The sequence below is a fragment of the Penicillium angulare genome, assembly GCF_028827245.1.
Source record: "Penicillium angulare strain IBT 27051 chromosome Unknown utg000008l_segment0_segment0, whole genome shotgun sequence".
NCBI lineage: Eukaryota > Fungi > Ascomycota > Eurotiomycetes > Eurotiales > Aspergillaceae > Penicillium > Penicillium angulare.
The window spans coordinates 18,201-40,941 of NW_026623167.1; the positions used below are offsets into that span (position 1 = coordinate 18,201).

At 33.9% G+C, this 22,741-nt stretch overlaps 3 protein-coding genes across 3 annotated transcripts; all 3 read right to left on the reverse strand.

The window, feature by feature from the left end:
- Nucleotides 1-1,896: 1,896 nt before the first annotated feature.
- On the reverse strand, nucleotides 1,897-3,080 carry N7478_010749 (alpha/beta fold hydrolase; the record flags this gene model as incomplete). Its single annotated transcript, XM_056926963.1, has 5 exons — nucleotides 1,897-2,165; nucleotides 2,268-2,364; nucleotides 2,423-2,523; nucleotides 2,583-2,686; nucleotides 2,902-3,080. 5 exons carry the CDS (start codon nucleotides 3,078-3,080, stop codon nucleotides 1,897-1,899), a joined length of 750 nt encoding a protein of 249 aa, XP_056774011.1.
- Nucleotides 3,081-4,199: 1,119 nt separating this feature from the next.
- On the reverse strand, nucleotides 4,200-5,523 carry N7478_010750 (zinc-binding alcohol dehydrogenase family protein; the record flags this gene model as incomplete). The annotated part of the gene is made up of 6 exons (XM_056926964.1): nucleotides 4,200-4,356; nucleotides 4,414-4,661; nucleotides 4,730-4,838; nucleotides 4,899-5,115; nucleotides 5,170-5,339; nucleotides 5,393-5,523. 6 exons carry the CDS (start codon nucleotides 5,521-5,523, stop codon nucleotides 4,200-4,202), a joined length of 1,032 nt encoding a protein of 343 aa, XP_056774012.1.
- A 673-nt stretch (nucleotides 5,524-6,196) lies between these two features.
- N7478_010751 (uncharacterized protein) lies at nucleotides 6,197-7,755 on the reverse strand (the record flags this gene model as incomplete). The annotated part of the gene is made up of 4 exons (XM_056926965.1): nucleotides 6,197-6,453; nucleotides 6,502-6,811; nucleotides 6,868-6,924; nucleotides 6,991-7,755. 4 exons carry the CDS (start codon nucleotides 7,753-7,755, stop codon nucleotides 6,197-6,199), a joined length of 1,389 nt encoding a protein of 462 aa, XP_056774013.1.
- Between the last annotated feature and the right edge of the window lie 14,986 nt (nucleotides 7,756-22,741).

The window sequence follows — 22,741 nt, forward strand, 5'->3', positions numbered from 1 at the left end:
CCCCCGACAGGGATTAGCACCGGACACCACGAGAAGGTAAGAATCCATTGTCCCAACAGCCTGGCGATGACTGTCGCCCAGTGCGAGCTCACTGGGGGCTTAATCTACAGTAGTATTCAAAATCAGATTTACCTCTACACTTAGACTTTTTTTCCCGAACCCTAGCCTGAAACACGCTAGTCTAATTTTAGCCGTTCCCCGAAAATCCTTTGTCAGACCGTATTGTATTCCCTGGTAACGATGGATGGTCATTGTTATAATACCGTAGTTTGCCGTGGAATTCAATGGATTCTTTCATGCAAAACGACTAAACAAAGTGGTCATCCCCTAATTCTACTCCCTTCCCGTCACACGCAGCCTTCGCTTACACTCGTTTTGACATCCTATAGAAGGCTGCATATGCTCCATAGAGAATTAACCCTGGTAGGGTATATATACTTCTTTTTCCTATAGCTTCCGCTATCCACTGCTATTTCATTCGTTGCCGTGATCGATCGAAAGCTATGTAATCTTAGGACTGACATGGATCTTTTAAGGACAGCCTCATTATATTTATATTGAGAGGCTCAGTAAGCTGTCTTTTGCTTTATAAAGTGCTCAGGTTTGATTTTACACCCTGCATACTAGATGTAAAGGCGATGCGATAAGCAGTTCTGATAAAACAACAGTCGATGTGGCTTATTGTGTCTCAACTTATGTCTCCTGCATTCGAAACTACGAAAATTACTTTTTTATACTGTTTAGAAAATTATGTCCCAAGACCAGGTTTTCATGTCATCCCCCCACGCTTGGAGATAATAATTTTTTGGCGTCCTAGGGGATCGCATTGCGTCGATGTAAGAAAATAGCAGGGTAGGTAGAGATTTGGCTCTCTACTTACTTTTGAACATTGTTAGGCGTAAAGTGATGTTTCGGTGAATTATTCTCAAGGGAGGCTTTTGTTCCTAGGAGTCTCCGATTCTCGGTGGAGATTGCGCAGGGGAGTCCGCGTCAGTCTTCTCACCGCTTTCAAAATGCTCTATACACCGCACGTTTCCACTGCCGAGACCACGCCTCATAAAATCGTGAACTCTTCAAATACTGTTGCACCTCATGATCATCCAGGGATTCTGAGCCTTATTTAGCGTTAGTCAGATTTACTCCAAAAGCCACTTGATGGCAAATGCTAGAGCTAAATATATATATTCACTATTGAAATCGTTTTATTAATGCACATAACGGAAAATTACTCTCTGAGCCTATGAACGTTGTCAAATGTATGATTAAGTGAAACCACATTCTAGGCATTAGTAGCAGCTAGGTGAATATTTCCGAATATGAACATTCTCATACAGTCATTAGCGAAATCTGACGCAAAAATGTTTCAAGCGCCTCACTACCAAAAGACTAGCGCGGAGGTTGATTTGACAGACCCCACTAAAGCTACAACTGTTCAAGGTATTGAGTACTGTAGTACATAACGTGAGACCAGCTGCTTAGGTCTTAGATAATGCACGTGATACTGGTCTTTCTCCTGGCTAGATATGAAAGACCCACTTACTTCCCTTAACTAATTGATAGCAGGAACACGGGCACAATGATCCGTTGAAAAATGCGTCGATGATTAATTCACTATATAGTCAGTTATACGTACTGGGATTTATTTGACGTATGAAAGAGGCAACATGGACGAAACGAAACCCCAAGAGTAACTGAATAACCATATGATACATGTCGTTTGGAGCCTCCTGATCTAATCAGGCTACTCGGACAGGAGAAGTAAGGCATAAAAGACCTTTACTCAAAGTAAATCTCCAGGTACATTTCCATATCAAGAAACCACGAAACAGGTACTTCCTTGTTCGTAATGTGCTATACAGATGAAGTGTCCGTGATCCCATGCTTCTTTGCTTTCTGTCACGAGTTTTTTCTATCAATCAGCTCCAGAGCAAACTCTTCCAGAAGTTGATGCAGCTCGTCCGGTCGCTCCAGCTGAATCCAATGTCCGCAGTCTGCAAAGTTCTTCACCCGCAAATCGGGCGTATGTTCCTTAGTAGTAGCAATGTTCATGTCTGCCCTCGTAATATAGTCCTTTTCACTTACGACAAGGAGTGTGGGCAGATGACAATCCCTGTCCGCGTCTGGGATTTCGGCTTCATCAACGTTGTTAACATCGCGCATTGCGGCTTTGTACTAGTTTAAGGGGCCGCGATGTCCCTGGGCTAGGATTCGGTCTCTAAGCGTGTACTCCTCTAGAGTATACCACGACGGCAGCGGATCAATCCTACCGGCCTTGACGTACTCAGCTGCAGCATCTAGGGGAGCCATATTTATTTTCCAGTCCTCTGGATTGGCTGCATAGATGAGTGTAAAAGCCGAAGCTGGCTGCCACAAGCATTAGCAGGAACACTGGCTTTAGGTCAATCAATGACGTGAGACTCACATGTTCGTCACAATCCTTAACAGCGTCCTCATTATTGTGCCACGGCCAGTATCCATACGTTGGATACCCGAAGAGGCTCTCAGTATATGCATTGATCGCATCTGCATCGAGGCAAGGTAAGTTAGAAGAGTTGCGGATAGTGGAGGCTTAGATACCATACCGATATCCACCAGGCCAGGCTGAATGTACCCGACTGAGATCGGCACAATGCCCATCAAGCAATCGGGGATATATGTGACCAGACGGGAAAGCAATCCACAGCCCCTATATCAATCCTCGTGTGAGAAGGAAAGGCACTAGGTGCGTGTCAGACATGCATAAACTAACCAATCATGACCCACGGCAACACAACGTTGGATATTTTCGATATCTAGTATTTCGGCCATATGGAGCGACATAGACTTCAAGCGATACGAGGTTGGATCGGCCGGCTTATCTGTGTCTCCATATCCGAGCAAGTTGGAGCAATAACCCCATACCCTGCGGCTGACAATGACTTGATTTGATGGCGCCAGTCATAGCAAGAGCTGGGATATCCATGAAGGAGCAGGAAGGTGATCGCATCGGCTTTGGACGAGGGGTGAGCGACATATCCATACGACGTGCCGTCAGATAGGGTCGCCCTCTTGGCAAGGGACGGGAACGCTAGGGAAGCCATTGTTTGTATGATAAGGTTGGTCACAAGCTCTTTGCCGAGTGAGTGAAGCCAAGGGTCTCAAATGAGATAATCATTTATATATATATTGATCTTTTAAGTTTGATGAAGCAGATTTTGTCACTGCTTATGACGGCCGGCCGAGCAATAGTGTTGGCCGTGGCCTCTCATGCAATGCTCGGGCCGACGCGACGTGGTTCATTGAAAATCACCGAATATAGCCCCTCTTACATGAGGGTTGAAGGTCCGTGTGGTCGTGCCCTGATCATGTCCATTTGCAACGGGCAGGGTGCCGCAGTGCAGGGGTATCGAGACAGTCGCCGAGCCAACCAAGGCGGCCCCTTGAACACCGGTGACTCTGCATACATCCAAACCATGGTTAGTATGAGGTTGACCAAGACAGGGGCGGATCAATAGCGATCAAATCTGTCATCCAATAAATCATCATACAAAAAGATGTTTGTTGCTCCCCATCAGGCTATATTCACGCTCGCATTTCTCCCGCTAGAAATTCTGACAAGTATCTAATGCAGCCGAGCGATTTCCTCCACTTTAAGCCTGGAACGCGTAAATCGGTGATTTCCAAGTCTCTCCAGTCAATTACCAGGAATGAAAAATTGCTATCTCAAATTAGTCCTCTGAATTTGCGGAATGGGCCACAGACGGGCGTGCATATCATGTGGGGTCAGCCTTAAAATGAGGCATATATTCCCGGTTCATCATACATCCGGTCTGACGATCATCTTCTATAGATGTCGTCGGCCATATCTCGCGAGTATATACACGTGGAGCGCCGTGAGAAAAGTTTTACCTGGTTTCCTTAGTAAAACAGTTGCTCTAGTGACCAATATAAAGATCCTTTGCGCAACTCATTAGAAATGCACATCAACCAATTTTCTTTTAGTTATATTGGACTGCGTCCAGTCTCCCGCAATATATCCCCGGGTCTCTCAACCCACAAAATTCCTTTTTTTTTCCCCCCAAAATATGTAACAGGGAGGAAATGATGCAGCAAATGAATATTTGATAGGGAAAATAGAAATCAATCTGAAGGTGACAAATAAATTAGTCTGTCGCTAGAGTCTGTCCAAAGCCACCAAGTAGTGATCATTCTGATAATCATTAATCTAGGTTATACACCAGCTTCTTCCTGCTCACTTTTCCCTCTCGAAGCTGATTGATACCATGGAGAACACCCTCCAAGCCACCCGTGCAAGCCAAAATTGGATGCGTACTAATCTTGCTCTCGGCAATTAATTTGGTTGCTAGCTCCCAGAACCTGTGCAATACCAATGCATCAGTAACTATGGCGTTACACTCGGAAAATATGACCTACATCTTGCCAAACTCCAGATCATCTGGCTTCGCAGGAATCAAGGAGTTCCCCATCTCGAAATCCTCGTCATTGACAGTGTAAGCAAGCGTGTGAATGTTCTTCACGTCTGTCCGAGGATGAGCCGTGGGGTTGAGGGAGCACAATTTCCCTCTGTCAGATGATATTGCCTCGCAGCATATTTTTGCCGAGTTCTCATGGGAAATGCAGTCAAAAGTAAGCTCGAGCGCATCATTCGTAAACTTTCGGATCTGTAGGACACGAGATTAGTTTCTGGGGCTCATTGGACGGCTGATATGGGGGCTCTGGCCAGCCCTACGTTGGCACCACAAGCGGAATCTTTGTAGTTGAACGCCTTGCTTGCTCCAAGTTTTTGGACAAACACAAAGTTGCGTGGTGAGCAGGTCGTGATCACTTTTAAGCCAGATCTAGGCTATGTGGTTAGTGTATTTAGTCTGTCACGGGGCTCGAGCTTCGGCCTTCCTTACAATGCGGCAAATTGAATCGCGAGGCTACCCGTGGCTGTACTGCCCCCGTAGATCAACACTGGAACTCCACAAGGGTTGGAGGGTGGAAGCGGCAATCCCAGACTCTGGTACAGTGCCAGGCCAACTGTAGTCAGGCCCACGCCCAGTGTAGCCGCTTGCTCGTCGCTTAAATTGTCGGGGATCTTCATTTGTAAATATCCTTTGGCAACGGCAAACTCTTGGTAAAACCTGTCAGCATTTATTCGGAATGTTGGTTGGCGCCGGAGCTTACCGGCAAAGCATCCATCCTCAAGGTTAGTCGCGTTACAACCGTGGACAAAGGCTGCAATACGATCTCCCTTTCTCCAATATTTACTGACAGCAGGTTCAACTTGTTCAACCGACCCAGCAAAGTCGCATCCTGACGTAGCTCCGGGGGCTGGGATGAAGTCAATGTGCTTCCTGAGGGGCAGATAATCAGTATCGGTATCATTTAGACCATAGCGGGGTCTTACCAGTCAGTGGGATTGATTGCTACTCGCTTTACTCTGCACAAGACGTAGTCATCTCGCAGTCTCGGCAACGGTACGTCCTGGATCTCTGCTCCTCCAGGACCGGTCACTTTGATTGCCTTCATGGTGGTCATGGTGGTAATTTGTCCTATGAGTGAGAAGCAATTCAAGTTGACGATGTGTCTTTGAGAAAACTTTTCTTTAGGGTAATAATGTATTTTCCAGGAAAGCGCTCTTTTAGTGCGTTCATCGTGTTGCCTTGGATTAGATACAGGGATGTTCCCAGGGCCTCGGCCTCAGTCACGTTTGATGCAAGTTTCGGCCCGAACATAGCATATCCATGACGCTATTTCACTTGATGTGGATCTTCTAGAACGGCTGTTCATCAAGTGTCATGCGGTACGACATGCCGTGGTAGGCAGCTCAACCCTGAGTCTGCCGTAAATAAGTGTCACTCTCCAAAACAAGCCTATGTAGAATCGCAGGGGCAGCCAGAATTAATAGGAGCGTCTTGATCGGAAATTTGATTGAAAATCTTTCTTATGATTGTATTTCACGGTAGTGATCTGGCATCATTGTCGTTCTACAATGATGAAGAATTCTAAACCCTAGCACGTGCCCCACACCGTCTGAATCGAAGCGAGAAGAAAAAAGTAGACCAGTTGCAATTTGATATGGAGTCGCAGATATGGGTATTGAAAGAGAAGTTCATACGAGGTATCGCATCACTTTGAATCGAATGCCTCTTTTCCCTTCGTTCCTTGTCAGGAGATACTCCAAGGTGAAGAAGGGACCTCGCTGAACCATTTATGCCGCCTTGACCTCATGGTCTGCATGTACCAGTCTCGCCATGGGGCTAGCCGTGCTCGCGACCGGAATCCGCGTCTTGAATGCTCGCTCGATCTCGGCCAAAGACTTCCCTTTCGTTTCGACCATGTAGAAGAAACTTACAATGGTCGCGGCCGCAGTGCAGCCGCCAAAAAGAAAATAGGCACTTGGCACGCTCTTGTCAAGGAGAATCGGGCATATAAAGGCTACGAAAAAGTTGCAAACCCAATTGGCGCCTGAAGAAGTCAGTAAAAGGAAAGCAGCACCCTAGGTGTAAGACAAACCGTATCCGAGACTGATCGCCTGGGCGCGTGTGTGCTGGGGCTGGATCTCTGGCGCCCACACCTTGATACTGATACCCCAGGTCGTGGCCTGCACAATGCAATAGAGATAGATAGACACGATAACCACCCAACGACCAGCACCGTGCGTAGGAAAGACCGCACGGCCAGCATAGAGACTGCCAATCAGAATCATGAGCGTCGTCAGGCCCACTCCTCCCACCAGTGTGCTGGTGCGACGACCCCATTTGTCGGCTAGCAGTGTTGCAGGAATGCTTGTCGCGACTATAGCGATGGCAGAGACACCGGACGCCTATACCAGAATCGAGATCAGCTTTATCAGGCCGCTTGAAAAGACCATATACTGACCAAGAATGAGGCTTCTTGAGATTCCAGGCCGGCCTGCTGGAAAAGTAGAGGCGCGTACTAGATAATCAAAGTCAGACAGTTCACCGGGGGAGAAGGGGTAGTGGGATGGCTTAAGGGCCATACATAGAGGACAGCGTCGATACCGCAGAGCTGGAGGAATCCCAAGAGAAACACTGCCAGAAATGTCTGCTTCCGCACGTCCCGAGTCCACAGGCCCCGAAAATTGGCTTTTTGTCTCCTTTCTTCTCCTGCTACATTTGATTGCGATGGGAACGTTATGGGGTCATCAACTTCCCGGTCTTCTTGTTTGACTTCAAGTGCATCCCACACCTTCTCAGCCGCGCGATAATCTCGATGTAGAATCAGCCATCGCGGAGACTCCGGTAGGATAAATAGATTGATGAACAGGTACAATATGGCCATCACGACAATAATAATGAAGGGAAGTCGCCATGAAAGCGAGCCTGGTATGTTCACCGTACCATAGCTGATGAAATATCCCACTACCAGTGCCATGCATGTCATGAACTGCGGTCCCGAAGTGAGGGGCCCTCGTGCTTTTGGTGGTGAGATTTCACAGATATAGACGGTCTGAGTGCTGAAGTAGAGGCCATAGCCAAGGCCCTCAATGACGCGTCCTACGGCAAACATCGAGAGCTTCACTGCAGCGGCCTCCAAGATGATACCCACGGTAAAGACTCCTGCCCCAAATGCCATTGCTTTGGGGCGGCCTAGTCGGTCTGCGAGTCTACCCGCAAACAAAGAGCCCAGAGCGGCGCAAAGAAGAATACAAGACACCAGGATACCATGGACGGTAGCGGAGTGCTTTCCGAATTGGTTAATGAAACTCTCCATGACGGTGACGGGTCCTATAACACTTGTGTCCATTCTGTTATGATGAAGGATTGTTAGTATTCTATTAGACTTGTGTTCATGAGATTGCCAGGCCAACAGACCCCAGTAAGAACCCCCCAAAGGAACAGAGCCCACTAGCAACGGTGTATTTTGCAGGCCGGAAACAAGACCATGACGGGAATCCAACGCTTAGTTGCATCCTTTTGTTAGATTGCTGCGTCCGTTTTTGAAATCGAGAGAACGTTGCCCGCGGAGAATCTTGGACGATGTGCGCTTCTATGGATACTGGTAAATGCGGCAAGTCTTAGTCCTTAATCACAAAAGAACATTGTCTCGCTTTTGTGTTGATACCTTGTGTGGATTTTAAAACCAGTGTCGTAGGAGTCTCTGTTGGTAACTTGATGCGAGCAGTGCCTAGAGTAGGAAAGAAGTTGCCCAAGGCGCGAGAGGAAGAAGAGGGGCGGGCGGGCAGTGGATGATGTACGGACTGTCGCTAGGTATGATTGGCAGCGTTTGCAGCACTGCAGTTGTTTCTTTGTCTTTCGCTATTGATGAGTAAAACCACAGAAAAGGGGGATCTGTACCCTTGTCTAGAGCTGATCATAGTTCCGGGGACCGTCTCCACCTTTAGACATCGAGAATCTGACTATGAACTACGGTACTAGGTAAAGTAGCATATCTAATCTTTACAGATCATAATTCTATGAAGCACACATCGCGAAATTACATGCTTGGAAAGCTAAATGACGTATCATGTCTAACCGAATTAGTTGTATGACACCCAATCCTACCACTAGACAACCATACTGGGATAATAGACCTTGTTCCACGTTCACCCCAGATGGAGCAGGCGTACGCTGCCAGGATGGACCGCGTTGGGTATAACACACGCGTGCGTCGAGCCTTATCCGGCTAGCGTTGAACTATCGCGTGTGTTTTGCCCCTTTCGGACACGCGTATCCTACTCTGCTTTGGGACATCTGAGACACGAGAAATCCACCAAGCTGGTCATGCATACTGGACTCGCGTACTCGGAGGCAGTCCGTATCAGAAAAATTCTGAGCATGACTGGGCCCCGCCAGCCATCTTCATCATTGTGTCCTACTCTGACCTCATCGTTCTCTTACCACCCACCTTGCTACCATCCACCTACCCTCACCGTTGCGACGACGTCACAGTCCAATATGATAGGCAATGAGTGGCAGCCGTAAGATTAACCTGATGCAGCGGATGCCTCACGGGGATAAAAACTCTCAAACAGGGCAAAATTACGATGGCTATTCAGAGCTCTGCATGGCAGCTTTACAACACACGAGGAGATTCATAGCGCATTCATCCGAGACATAAAAACAATGCCAATCTCCGAGGGAAAGACAAATGAAGCAGAGTTTTTACTGAGCAAAGGTATTTTACCCATATTCGCATGGAAGTCACACAACATCCGTCTTTTCAACGAAGATCTTCGAGATGTTGACATTCAAGGGGATGTTCCTGATTTTTTCAGCTCTTCTAACTACCACCCCTTTCCTGTTCTTGGTGTGGCTCTTTTTTGTCTACTTTCGAGATAAGAAAGGCTTTCGCAAATATCCAACGCAGAACTGGGCATCCGGTCTGACACCGCTGGCATACGGATGGGAATGTGGACGCCCCCATCTGGATTTTCATAGCAAAAGGCTACACGCGGCCCTGCAAAAGCATTCTGTGATACGCATCGCCCCAAATTGGTTGGCCTTTGGTCGCTCCCAAGCGGTGAAGGACATCTATGGCTATACCTCTAAATGTGTCAAGGCCGCCCCGTACGATCTGCTCTCCGAGGGAGGGGCCAATCTAACCCATAGGGGTAATTGTAATCTACTAGATTACATTTAGGGTAGGGTGCTTAAGTATGGGGAAATAAAAGTGGGTCGGGGTTTATTACATTAAACATTCAGCAGTAGACTACAATTATATTTCGGTCTCGTACGAGGCTTAGAGTTTTATATATTTTGTATTTATGTTTTAAGCATCTAACCTATAGGGGTAATTATAATTTACTAGATTATATTTAGGGTAGGGTGCTTAAGTATAGGGAAATAAAAGTAGGTCGGGGTTTATTATATTAAATATTCAGCAATAGACTATAATTATATTTTGGACTTATATAAGGCTTAGAGTTTTATATATTTTATATTTGGATTTTAAGTATCTTCTATTTGTCACGGTGTGGACCCTTGTACGAGAGGATCCCTGTTCCTGTTATCACGTGACCCCTGAGACTATCAGAACTTCCTATTCCTATTTGACGTAGCTCTTTAAGCTATGTCTTGGTTAACCTTCTGTCCTGTAGCCTACCTATAATATAATTACTTCTGATCTGCTGCTTATTATATAAGCTAGTCTACTAGTTTCTAATATATAACTACCTACTATACCCTAATATTATATAGCTTCTACCCCTATATTAGGAGTTAGACTACTTATTAACTATAGACTAGCTACTAGAGCCTATAGAGGCTCCCCTATTACTATTCCTATCTAAAAATCTTAAAACCTATACTAAATACTATAATATAAATCCTAAAGCCTAGTTTATATATTATAGATAAGTATATAAATATCCTAAGAAGGTTAGAAAACTGATCTATCTATATTACTAATAATACTATACTACTTAATAAGAGATTATCTATCTAACCTAGGAAATAGCCTAGATCAAAGAAGAACTTATATAAACCTAGAATTATTACAGGGTTCCTAAATCCCTTTAGGTACGATTCGGGTATGATTTATAGCTACTCCGTGGGCGAATCTACTATAATATACCTACTAATATATAACTACCCTAAGCCCTAGTAAGCTCTAATAATATTAAAATATATAAACAATAGCTATAATTCTTATCCTATAAGAATTAGTTCTATATATTAACTATTCTATTTAATCTCTACTATCTAATATTCTTATTTAGTTATAGGTCCCTAGCTTAATAACTTAGTAACTATTATAATTCTAATTCTTCTCTTTTAATTACCTAAGGATTAATAATAGTATTCTCTATATACTAAAACCCTATATCCTTTTATAATAGTACTTAATCTAAACCTACTATATCTTCTTCTCTTATTATTAAATAACCTAAGGTTAAACTAATCCTAGATTAGTATATAAACCTAATTAAATCTAGTCTAGACTAGATTAGGGAAATTACTAATAATCTTATAACTAAAAATATTAATAGACTTAGAAGTATTACTATAGATACTCTAAAAAAAAAGAGATATAAACTAGAATATCTAGAAGAGTTCTTTATAATTTATATTTACCTTAAAAAGCTCTCTACTTAAGTCTCTAGAATTAATACTAGGGCTTTCTTAGATAATCTATTTATAGCTTATAGAGGAACTAAGATTAAAATATATAAGAAAATAGAGAGTTTTAAGATTAATAAGTTTAAGAAATTATTTAGTTTTTAAGAATAAGTAAATTAGTTTTTATAATTTAGATATATCTTTTAAAATAATCCTAGGATTTATAAGAATAAAAAAATAAAGATCTTTATAGGAGTTAAATATCTTAACTCTAATTATAAAGATAACTAGATTATAGAGAAGAGATATTTTAAAAATAATAATAATTATTATTTTAATAACTAGGAATACTTTAAGAAATAGATTTTTATTTTAATATATAATAAAAATATCTTTATTAGAGAAATTAATAATAAGATAGAGTATTATTATTAATAAACTAATAAGGAACTAAAGGTTTTTTATTACTATTTTATAGATCTAGAATATTATTTTCCTTAGGTCTTTTAGAATAAGTAAATATACTATTATATATTAAAACTATAGCTATAGTTAATACTATATATTTATTAATATATAAAGGTTTCTTTTAAGACTTAAGTATAATAAATAAAAGAAGTATAAAGTACTTAGGAATTTATAAAAGTAAAGATATATAAATATAACTTATTTATTAATAATTTAAATTTAAGCTTAAAATATCTATAATCTAATAATTTATTCCTAAATTAGTCTAATAGTATAGAATAAGACTAAAAGAGTCCTAGAAATCTATATTTAAAGAGTTTTTATAGTCCTAGATCTAATCTAAATTATAATAACTCTAAATTATATCTAAATCCTTCTTAATTTAGAGATAAACCCTAATTATTTTTTTCTTAGAATAAGAATAATCTAAATAATATATCTATTAAAGGGATTAATCTATCTAATCTATCTAATCTATCTACTAGAATCTCTTTAAATAATTATTTTAATTATAATAAACTAGATTACTAAGTAAATAAATATTATCTATTATTATAAGCCCTAAGAATAAAGATCTAAGAAGCTTATTTAAGATCTTAGTATTACTATAATAATATAAGATAAATTTACCCAATTCTCCCTATATATTTCATATGTTACGATCTGTTACGTTCGTTTATATATGGCAACATCTATATCTATATCTATTGCTATCTATCTACAATTATCTAATCGTATATAATTAGATATATCTGTTTACTATATTTGTTTACTAGTATATATATATTAACTATTGTTTCCCTTAACTTAGTAATATATATCTGTTTGTATCTAAAGATCTTATATAGTAGTATTACTTTAAAGATAGTATCTTTTATAGTCTATTAGGGGCTGCTAGGGGTGTAATATAAATATCTATACAACCCTAGAAAAAACAATTCGAAAGGCAATAAGGTCTACTAAAGGGGTCTTAATATAGTAATAGTATACAAAAGCTTAATACTATATATATAGCTTTTATCTAAGGGAATTCAAAAGCTAAAGTTCATAGAATAAGTATAAACTACTGTAATCGGATAGTTAAGACTTTAAGTATAGGTAAAATATAGTAAATCCTATAGATCTATATATATTAGCGCTTTATTTTTAAGCTATTATATTATATTATATTAACTATACTATTTTAGGGTATTCTTCTAAGTGAAACTAAAGACTAATAGTTAAGAACTATAATATAGTCACCTCTAAGGGAAGTAAAAAAATAAATATAGTAAGAACTTAATATCTTTAGAAAAACTTTACTATAAAGAAAAGAAGAGTCAGTATATTTAATTTCGCTAAAGAAAAGATTAGAATATATTAATTATAATAGATAATTATTATCTATATAAAGTTACTAACAACAGATTAGAAGATTACTAGTAAGCTCTATCTATAGATAAATAAACTATATATATATTTTCTATCCTTCTATTAGTACTTATAGAGACTTATATAAATATATAGAGTATTGATAGTAATCTAATAGCTATATCTAAAATTATTATCTAGATTACTACTATATTTAAATATAAATATATAGGATAAGAAGTACTATAGGCTACTTAGTATAATATAATATCTAATACTATTTATACTTAGTTAAGTATATTAACTACTAAATGGGCGTTAATAAAGAGTATCCATATAATTAATAAATACAACAGCCGAATTCAGGACAATACTATATAAAAGTATCTCTATAACTATAAATACTATTTTTATAAGATTACACAGTTTGCTAGAGTATAATTAGAAGAATATAATAAGATAATTTAAGCTAATAGAGCTTTTAAAAGAAGAGTAGCTTAGTTTTAGAAATATTATAAGTAATATATTATAGTTATAGATCCTAACTAGGAAGTTTATATATTTATAATATATAGGATATAGATTAAATATAAGTTCTTAGAATATCTTAGTAGAGAAAAACAATAGGACTACTTCTAGAAGTATTATTAAGAAGATTATATCTTTATTAAATATATAATAGATCTCTAAAAGACTATAGCTAAATACAGAATTAAGATATTAGAGGCTATTCTAATTTAATTCCTATAGAAGGATATAAAAATATAGTTATAGAAGTATTAGATAGAGGACTAAAATTATCTAATAAGACTTATAGAGATAATCGAGTGTTTTATATAGTTTAAATAAGAAGCTATAATCACCAGCTATCTAGAAAAGAAGAATAGAAGTAATAATCTATATAATAACTAGTATAACCCTAATATAATAGACTTAGATATTCTTAAATCTATAAATAAATTAAAGAATAACTAATAGAAAGAAACTTAAATATATTTTAATTATAATAAAAAAGAATATATTAAGTAGAATTACTAATTATTTAAGAAGAGTTAGAATAGGGATTCTAGGTATACTAAAAAATTAAAAAACTAAGGATAGCTAAGATAACTAAAGCTCTTATTAGCTGTATAAAAAAGGCTTTAAAATTGCTAGTATATATAGATCTAGATCTATTAGACCTAGTATTAGTAGTTCTTACTATCCTAGTTGTTTTATAAAAATTAGAAAATATAGAAAAGTATAAGAAGAAAGCTGAACTTACTAATATTAAGATAGATCTCTATACTATAGGAGATTCCTTATTATACTATAAAATTTTAGTATATAGCTAAAATAGAAATATAGCTGTTTGTATCTTACTTAATTATAATACTTCCTATACCTTTATTTCTATTGACTTCCTTAAGAAAAATTATTTGTATCCTAACTACTATGAAATAAGCTTAGATATATATATTTAAATACCTAATAGAGAGAGGCTTATTATAAGATTAAAGGTTTAACTCCTAATAGCTCTCAGAAACTAATATATAACTATTTTAGTATAGATACTTAATTTACTAGAATATAAACTTATCTTTAAGTAGGATTTCCTAAAGTACTAGAACCCTAAGATATATTAGAAAATATCTATTATAAAGATTTATAATTATAGCTAGACGTATATTATATAGACTAATGATCGATATAGATATATTTTAAATAATAATAACCTATAGCTAAATTTAATATTAGCTAGATAAATATAAAAAGAACTAAAATATAAGTCTATATAAGGAGTATTATATATTATATATCTAGAGGTAATAAGAAAGTTTAAAATACCTAAGTTACCTAGGATTCCTATATATAGGAACCTAAAGATTTATATTATTCTAATAAGATATAAGGATATCTTTAGGGTAATATTACTATAAGAGTTACTACTAGAATAGGCTATCTTATATAATATATATACTAGAGATACTATATCTATTAATATTAATTTGTATATATTATCTAAGTAAAAGCTATAAGAATAGGCGAAATAAATATCCGAACTATTAGAAAAGGGTCTGATTCAACTATCTATAAGCGCTTAGGGATTCCCTATAATATTTATTATAAAACCAAATAGTAGCTAGAGGATATATATAGATTATTATATATTAAATAGACTAATGTCGAAAAATAGTTATCCACTACTATAAATTTAAGATCTACTTAATTATATAGATACTATTAAGATTATATCTAAGATAGATTTAATATCTAGGTACTAGTAGGTTTAAATAAGAGTATAGTCAATTAAAAAGACTACTTTTAATACAATATAGGGAAAATATAAGTAGATTATAATACTATTTAGACTATATAATATATCTACTACTTTCTAATCTATTATAAATAATATGTTAAGACCTTTTCTTAGCTGATTTATTATAGTTTACTTAGATAATATCCTTATCTTCTTAAAAACTATAGAAGAATACTATAAGTACCTTAAAAAAGTATTAGCTATACTAAGAGAATATTAGCTATACACTATTATTACAGGATTCCTAAATCCCTTCGGGTACGATTCAGGTACAATTTATAGTTGCTCTATGGGCGAATCTACCACAATATACCTGCTAATATATAACTACCCTAAGTCCTAGTAAGCTCTAGTAATATTAAAATATATAAACAATAGCTACGATTCTTATTCTACAAGAATTAGTTCTATATATTAATTATTCTATTTGATCTCTACTATCTAATATTCTTGCCTAGTTATAAGTCTCTAGCTTAATAACTTAGTAACTATAATAATTCTAATTCTTCTCTTTTAATTACCTAAGGATTAATAATAGTACCCTCTATATACTAAAACCCTATGTCCTCTTACAATAGTATTTAATCTAAGCCTATTATATCTCTCCTTCTTATTATTAGATAACCTAAGATTAAATTAGTCCTAGATTAGTATATAAACCTAGCTAAATCTAGTCTAGACTAGATTAGGGAAATTACTAATAACCTTATAACTAAAAATATTAATAGACTTAGAAGTATTATTATAGATACCCTAGAAGAGAAGAGATACAAACTAGAATATCTAGAAGAGTTCCTTATAATTTATACTTATCTTAAAGAACTCTCTGTTTAAGTCTCTAGAATTAATATTAGGGCTTTTCTAGATAATCTATCTATAGCTTATAGAGGAACTAAGGTTAAAATATATAAGAAAATAGAGGGTTTTAAGGTCAATAAGTTCAAGAAATTGTTTAGTCTTTAAGAATAAGTAAATTAGCTTTTATAACTTAGATATATCTTTTAAGATAACCCTAGGATCTATAAGGATAAAAAGATAAAGATCCTTATAGAAGTTAAATATCTTAACTCTAACTACAAAAATGATTGGACTATAGAGGAGAGATATCTTAAAGATAATAATAATAATTATTTTAATAACTAGGAATACTTTAAGGAATAGACTCTTATCTTAATATATAATAAAAATATCTTTATTGGAGAAGTTAGTGACAAGATGAAGTATTATTACTAATAAACTAATAAGGAACCAAAGGCCTTTTACTATTATCTTATAGATCTAGAATATTATCTTTCCTAGGTCTCTTAGGATAAGTAAGTATACTACTATATATTAAAACTATAGCTATAGTTAATACTATATATTTGTTAATATATAAAGGTTTCTCTTAAGACTTAAGTATAATAGATAGAAGAAGTATAGAGTACCTAGGAATTTATAAAAGTAAAGATATATAAATATAACCTATTCATTAACAATTTAAATTTAAGCTTAAAACACCCATAATCTAATAACTTATTCCTAAACTAGTCTAATAATATAGAATAAGACTAAAAGGGTTTTAGGAATCTATATTTAAAGAGTTCTTATAGTCTTAGATCTAATCTAAATTATAATAACTCTAAGTTATATCTAAATCCCCCTTAATTTAGAGATAAACCCTGATTATTTCTTCCTTAGAATAAGAATAATCTAAATAATATACTTATTAGAGGGACTAACTTATCTAATCTATCTAATCTATCTACTAGAATCTCTTTAAATAGTTATTTTAATTATAGTAAACTAGGTTACTAGATAAATAAATATTATCTACTACTATAAGTCTTAGGAGTAAAGATCCAGGAAGCTTATTTAAGACCCTAGTATTACTATAATAATACTTAGTTAAGAGACTTAGGAAAAGTACTAGGGTTAAATTAACTCCTATAAATTCTAACTCCTAGCCTTAAATAGGAATAGTTATCTATCTCTATATCTTAATTTATATCTAAAATAATATTGAGATATATATAGATATTAATATCTATATAGAGATAGATCTTGTTAGTTATAAATTTATTTAGAAATACTATTTCGATTAAGCTAAGTGTAATATCCCTATCCTAGAAGTAGTAGGTTAATAAGATATCCCTATCTATAATATATAGACTATTCTAATTATTATATATAACTCTTAAGGAACTAAATAAAAGTTTTTATATCCTTATATTATAATTAATAGAGATCCTTATCTATTAGGATTACTAGTACTACTATTGAATATAACTATCTAAGAAATGTAAATTATATTAGTCCTATAGTAGAAATAATGGTAGTTTGAATATAATAGAAAAATAATAGAATAGTTAAAGTCTTACTAGTTTATAAAAGTATATAGGAACTAAGTCTATATCTTTATAGTTATTAAAACCCTAGAAGAAGTCTAGCTTTTACTAGAAGAAGAAGAAGATAAATTAATAGTAAATTAAGACTAAATCCCTCTTGAATTATTAGTATTCCGGGATATATTTAAGGTATAGAACTCTAAAATTATACTGCTATAAAAAGAGACTGACTACTTAATCGAACTTAAAGAAGATATATTATCTTTATATAGTTTAATCTATCCCCTCTTATAGATAGAACTTGTAAAGTTACGGAAGTATCTTAATAAAAACTTGATAAATAGTTGAATTAGACTATTAAAGAGCCTAGTTAATATATCTATCCTATTTGTGCCTAAAAAGGATAGAGGGCTATGGCTCTATATTAATTATTGAGGTTTGAATAAGATTTTGGTTAAAAATCGGTATTCTCTACTTCTTATTTTGGAGATTCTTAACTGTCTTTCTGGGGCTTAATTCCTTAGTAAAATTAATATATAAGATGTATACTATTGAATTTATATTTAAGAAGGAGAAGAATGGAAGATAGCTTTTTGTATAAGATATAGCTATTTTAAATATATAGTTATGCTATTTGGTCTTATTAATATACTTGCGATATTTTAAAGCTATATCTATATTGTGCTTTATGGTCTTCTTAATATTATTTATATTATATATTTGGATAATATTCTTATCTTCTCTAGGACCTATAAAGAACATATAGAATATCTTTGTTTTGTACTTAAAAGATTAAGGGAAGTATAGCTATTTGTGAAAGCCTCTAAATGTTAATTCTATAAGGAATAAGTTGAATTCCTTAGCTTTATTATTAGTTAAAATAGTATCTCTATAGACCTAGAATAGGTTTAAGCTATCTAGGAATAGAAGTAGTCTATATCTTATAAAGAGATTTAAGTCTTCCTAGGATTTTACAACTTCTATTAAAGATTTATTGAAAATTACTCTTTAATTATGTTACTGCTTATAGAGCTTCTTAAGGGAAGTAAGAATAGGAAAAAACCAGGGAATATTAAGCTAAACGACTGTGAATCGAAAGTGTTTCGGGACCTTATTAATACCTTTTTAATTGTGTCTCTCCTACAATACTTTGATCTAGAGAGACTTATCTAGCTTAAAACTAATGCTTTAGATTTTAGAATAGGTAGAATCCTTTTATAACTAGATAATTAAAGGATATAGTATCTAATTACTTTCTGGTTAAAGAAATTCTTATCTATAGAATAGAACTACATAACATCAGATTAAGAGCTATTTATAATTGTTTATTTGTTTAAATACTAGTGTTAATATCTTAAAGGAAGCTAATATTAGGTTAAGGTTCTAATAGATTACTATAACCTAAAGCTATTTATAGATTAACCTAAGATTAATAGAAGATAAACATATTAGTGCCTTTCCCTTACTCTATTTGACTTTATAATATATTATTACTTAGGAAAGACTAATCCTGTAGATAGGTTGTCCTGTATCTTAAGAGAAGAGAAGTCTCTACCTACAGAGGAGATATTAGGGCCGATTTGTGAGAGAATCATAGTTGAATTATTTGTGAAAGTGTAGTGGTTTACTACTAGTATAATACTATTTGGAGAGGAAAGTGGAGGAGAGTAGGAATCGATAATTATAACTATATTAGCCTATAGAAGTCTATTACTATCTCTCTTCTTAATTGTAAGTAGTTTAGCTAGTAACCTAGAGTTAGAGCTAAACTAGGTTTAAAACAATACTGCTACTCCTATAGATTAGAAGGATCTAGAGGAGGCTATAGATAAGTCTAGTGAAGCTAATTATTTAGATCTAGGGGATAATAAAGAAGTTTTCTTAAGTTAAGGCTATAATATAACTAAGTTTTTCCTAAGTTAGGGTTATAATATAATATATTATAAGGTTTTAAGTCGCTCTTAATTTGTATTCCTTTGAATAGTAGTTATTGTAATTATAAATAAAGATCTACTTATAGATAAATCCCTAAGAGAACTAAAATTATTAATTAAAGAACTTTAAGATAAGGATAAGATAGTCTAGGAGAGAATTAATATAACTTAGGAAAATATTCTATAAGGAAAGTATTAGAGTATTGATTTTAAGAAACTTTTGTATTATAAAGGATATCTTTATATTCCTATTACTAGGAACCTAAGGTAAAAACTGATTAAGCTTTATTATAATAAGTAACTTATAGGATATTTTAAAAGAATATATATAGAAGAACTTCTAAAAAGGAAATTCTATTAGGAATATTTACTAAAGGATATATAAGAATATATTAAAATATATTTAATATATTAAAAAGTTAAAGTATCTAGGTATTATCCTTATAGAGAACTCTAACCTTTTCCTATATCTTATAGACTATTTATAGAGCTAAGTATAGACTTTATTATAAGACTTCTAATTATAATCTTTAAAAGAAAGAAATATAATATAATCCTAGTAATTGTCTATTAACTTATAAAATTCTTTTAATTTCTCTCTATATTAATAATAATATCTATAGAAGACCTTATTAAACTTTTCTTTAATTAAATTGAACTTAAATATAGAAATCTAGAAAGGATTATCTCTAATTAAAAGCCTATTTTTATAAGTAGATTCTAGTTATAACTCTATTACTATTCTAAGATTAAACTATAGTTCTTTATTATATTCTATCCCTAAACTAATAGATAAATAGAAAGACTTAACTAGATTTTAGAAGATTATCTTAAATATTTTATTAATAAGAAATAATTAAACTAGGCTTAACTCTTTAAGATAATATAATTTATATATAATAATATTATTAATATATTAACTAATAAGATCTCTTTTTGTATATTACTTAGATATAACCCTAATTTCTAAATCTAAACTCCTAATGAAATACTTAAGAAAGAGGCCTCTAATACTAAAGAATAAGTAAATTACCTTTAGAATATTTATAAAAAGGCTATAAATAAGCTTTGAATTATATAAGAAATATAATAGAGATCCTATAATAAAAATTATAAGCTAAAGGACTTTAAAGTAGGAACCTTTATATCCCTTTTAATAAAGAATCTCTACTTTAAAGCTAAAGAAAAGAAGCTATCCCCCTATTGAATTAGGCCTTTCTGTATCCTTATAAAAATTAGTGTCTAGGCTTATTATATTATATTACTAGAAAAATACTTAAGATTATATAATATCTTCTCTATCTCTCTTTTTGAACTATAGAATAGCTAAAACAATAATAACTTATAAATACTAATACTAGAACTTAAAGACAAAAAAGAATAAGAAGTTAAAGAGATTTAAGATAAAAGAGTCTTTAATAGAGTACTATATTACTATATAAAATAAATAGAATAGCCCTTAGAATATAACTAATAGAAATCGGTAGAATACTTAGAAAATATAAAAGATATAATAGCTTTATTTAAGAAAAACCGAGCTTATAAAATAGTATCCTAACGATACTAAAAACCCCCTAAAACCCCCTTGAATCACCTTTAAATCAATATTAGATAAAGAAAAGCCACACCAGATAAGGCTACTTAGTTAAAAAAGGGGAGGATAAGTAAGGTAAAAATAATAAATTACTATAGAATTCTATATTAAACTATAAGTGCCTTAATATTAGTAATTATCACTATTATAGCTAGAGTTAAAATAATCCTAATCAGAGTTATATTATACTAATATCCTACTATAATCTCTATAAAGAAAGATTAAATATTACTTTACTAGAGAGTAAAACTAGTATTACTAATCTATAGATACAAAAGATTATTAAGATAGTAAGAAGACTAAGTAAAAGATAAACTAGTCTTAATATTTAACTCTTTTTATTACTCAATAACAAACATAGTATATACCCCTACAGCTTAGTCTATATTCCGCGAATCGAAATAGAGCTTATAACTAGAAAGATAAATAGAGATTATCTTTTAGAAAGATACTAGGAGACAAACAGACCCCCCTATAGTTATAGCTTTACTTTCCTTATTCTAAATAAATATAATACTACTAATAACCACTATAGTAATACTACTATTTTAAACTTTATATATCTAATTAAGAATTAACTAAAGCTAATACAAATTGTTATAAATTCTATAAGGTATCTAAGATAAATTAGCACCAAATTAAATATAACTTAGAGAAGAACCTTACCTAAAAGTAATTTTTACTATACTTATTATATAAAGTATAAGTAATTAAGTTTATATAATCCTAGTTACAATAGATCTTAGAAACAACATCCTTAGGAGAGTAAAAAGCTATTTTAGCAATATATCTAATATAGAATATAAAGGAAGGATAAGTAATTTAATCATAAAGAGGATATAAGCTAGTAGAAGTACTAGTAATACTTCTATTACTTCTATTAATCCTATTACCTCTATTACTATTACCGTTATCTCTATCTCTAGCCTAATCTTTATCTCTAGTTATACAACAACTACCATAGCAAGAAGGATCACCGAAAATACTAGAAGCAGCAGCCTCAGACATATTAAAATAAAACAAGATAAAAGCAGAGAGTAAGAAGATAGAGAGTTAAGAATTAAGAGCTAAGAAAAGGGAAAAGATAAGAGTTAAAAAGATAAGAGAGAAGCTCTCATCTCAAAGATATTAAAGAACCTATATTGCTTTGTTTATATCTATATATAAAGATATCTAAGGTAGTATTAGTCCTAGAATCTTTATTTAATATAATACTACTAAATATAAATTACCTAATTAAATATAAGTCGTGCAGATGGTCGAGTCAACCATTATTAAAAGGGGAGGATAAATTATTACAGGATTCCTGAATCCCTTCGGGCACAATTCGGGTACGATTCATAGCTACTCTGTAGGCGAATCTACTACAATATACCTACTAATACATAACTGCCCTAAGCCCTAGCAAGCTCTAGCAATATTAAAACGTATGAACAATAGTTACGATTCTTGTCCTGCAAGAATCAGTTCTGTATATTAACTGTTCTATTTGATCTCTACCATCCGATATCCTTGCCTAGTCACAGGTCTCTAGCCTGACAACTTAGTAACCATTACAACTATCGTTTCCCCTAACTTAGCAATACATGCCCGTTCGCACCTAAAGATCTCAATAGTAGAGACTATAGTTAAATCTATATTACTTATATTCTTCTATAGTAGTTTAATTAAACTTTCTTTTAGGGATAAGAGTAAATATCTAGCTAGATAGCTACTATAGATATACCTTATATATAGCTTTAATTAACAAATATAGCCTT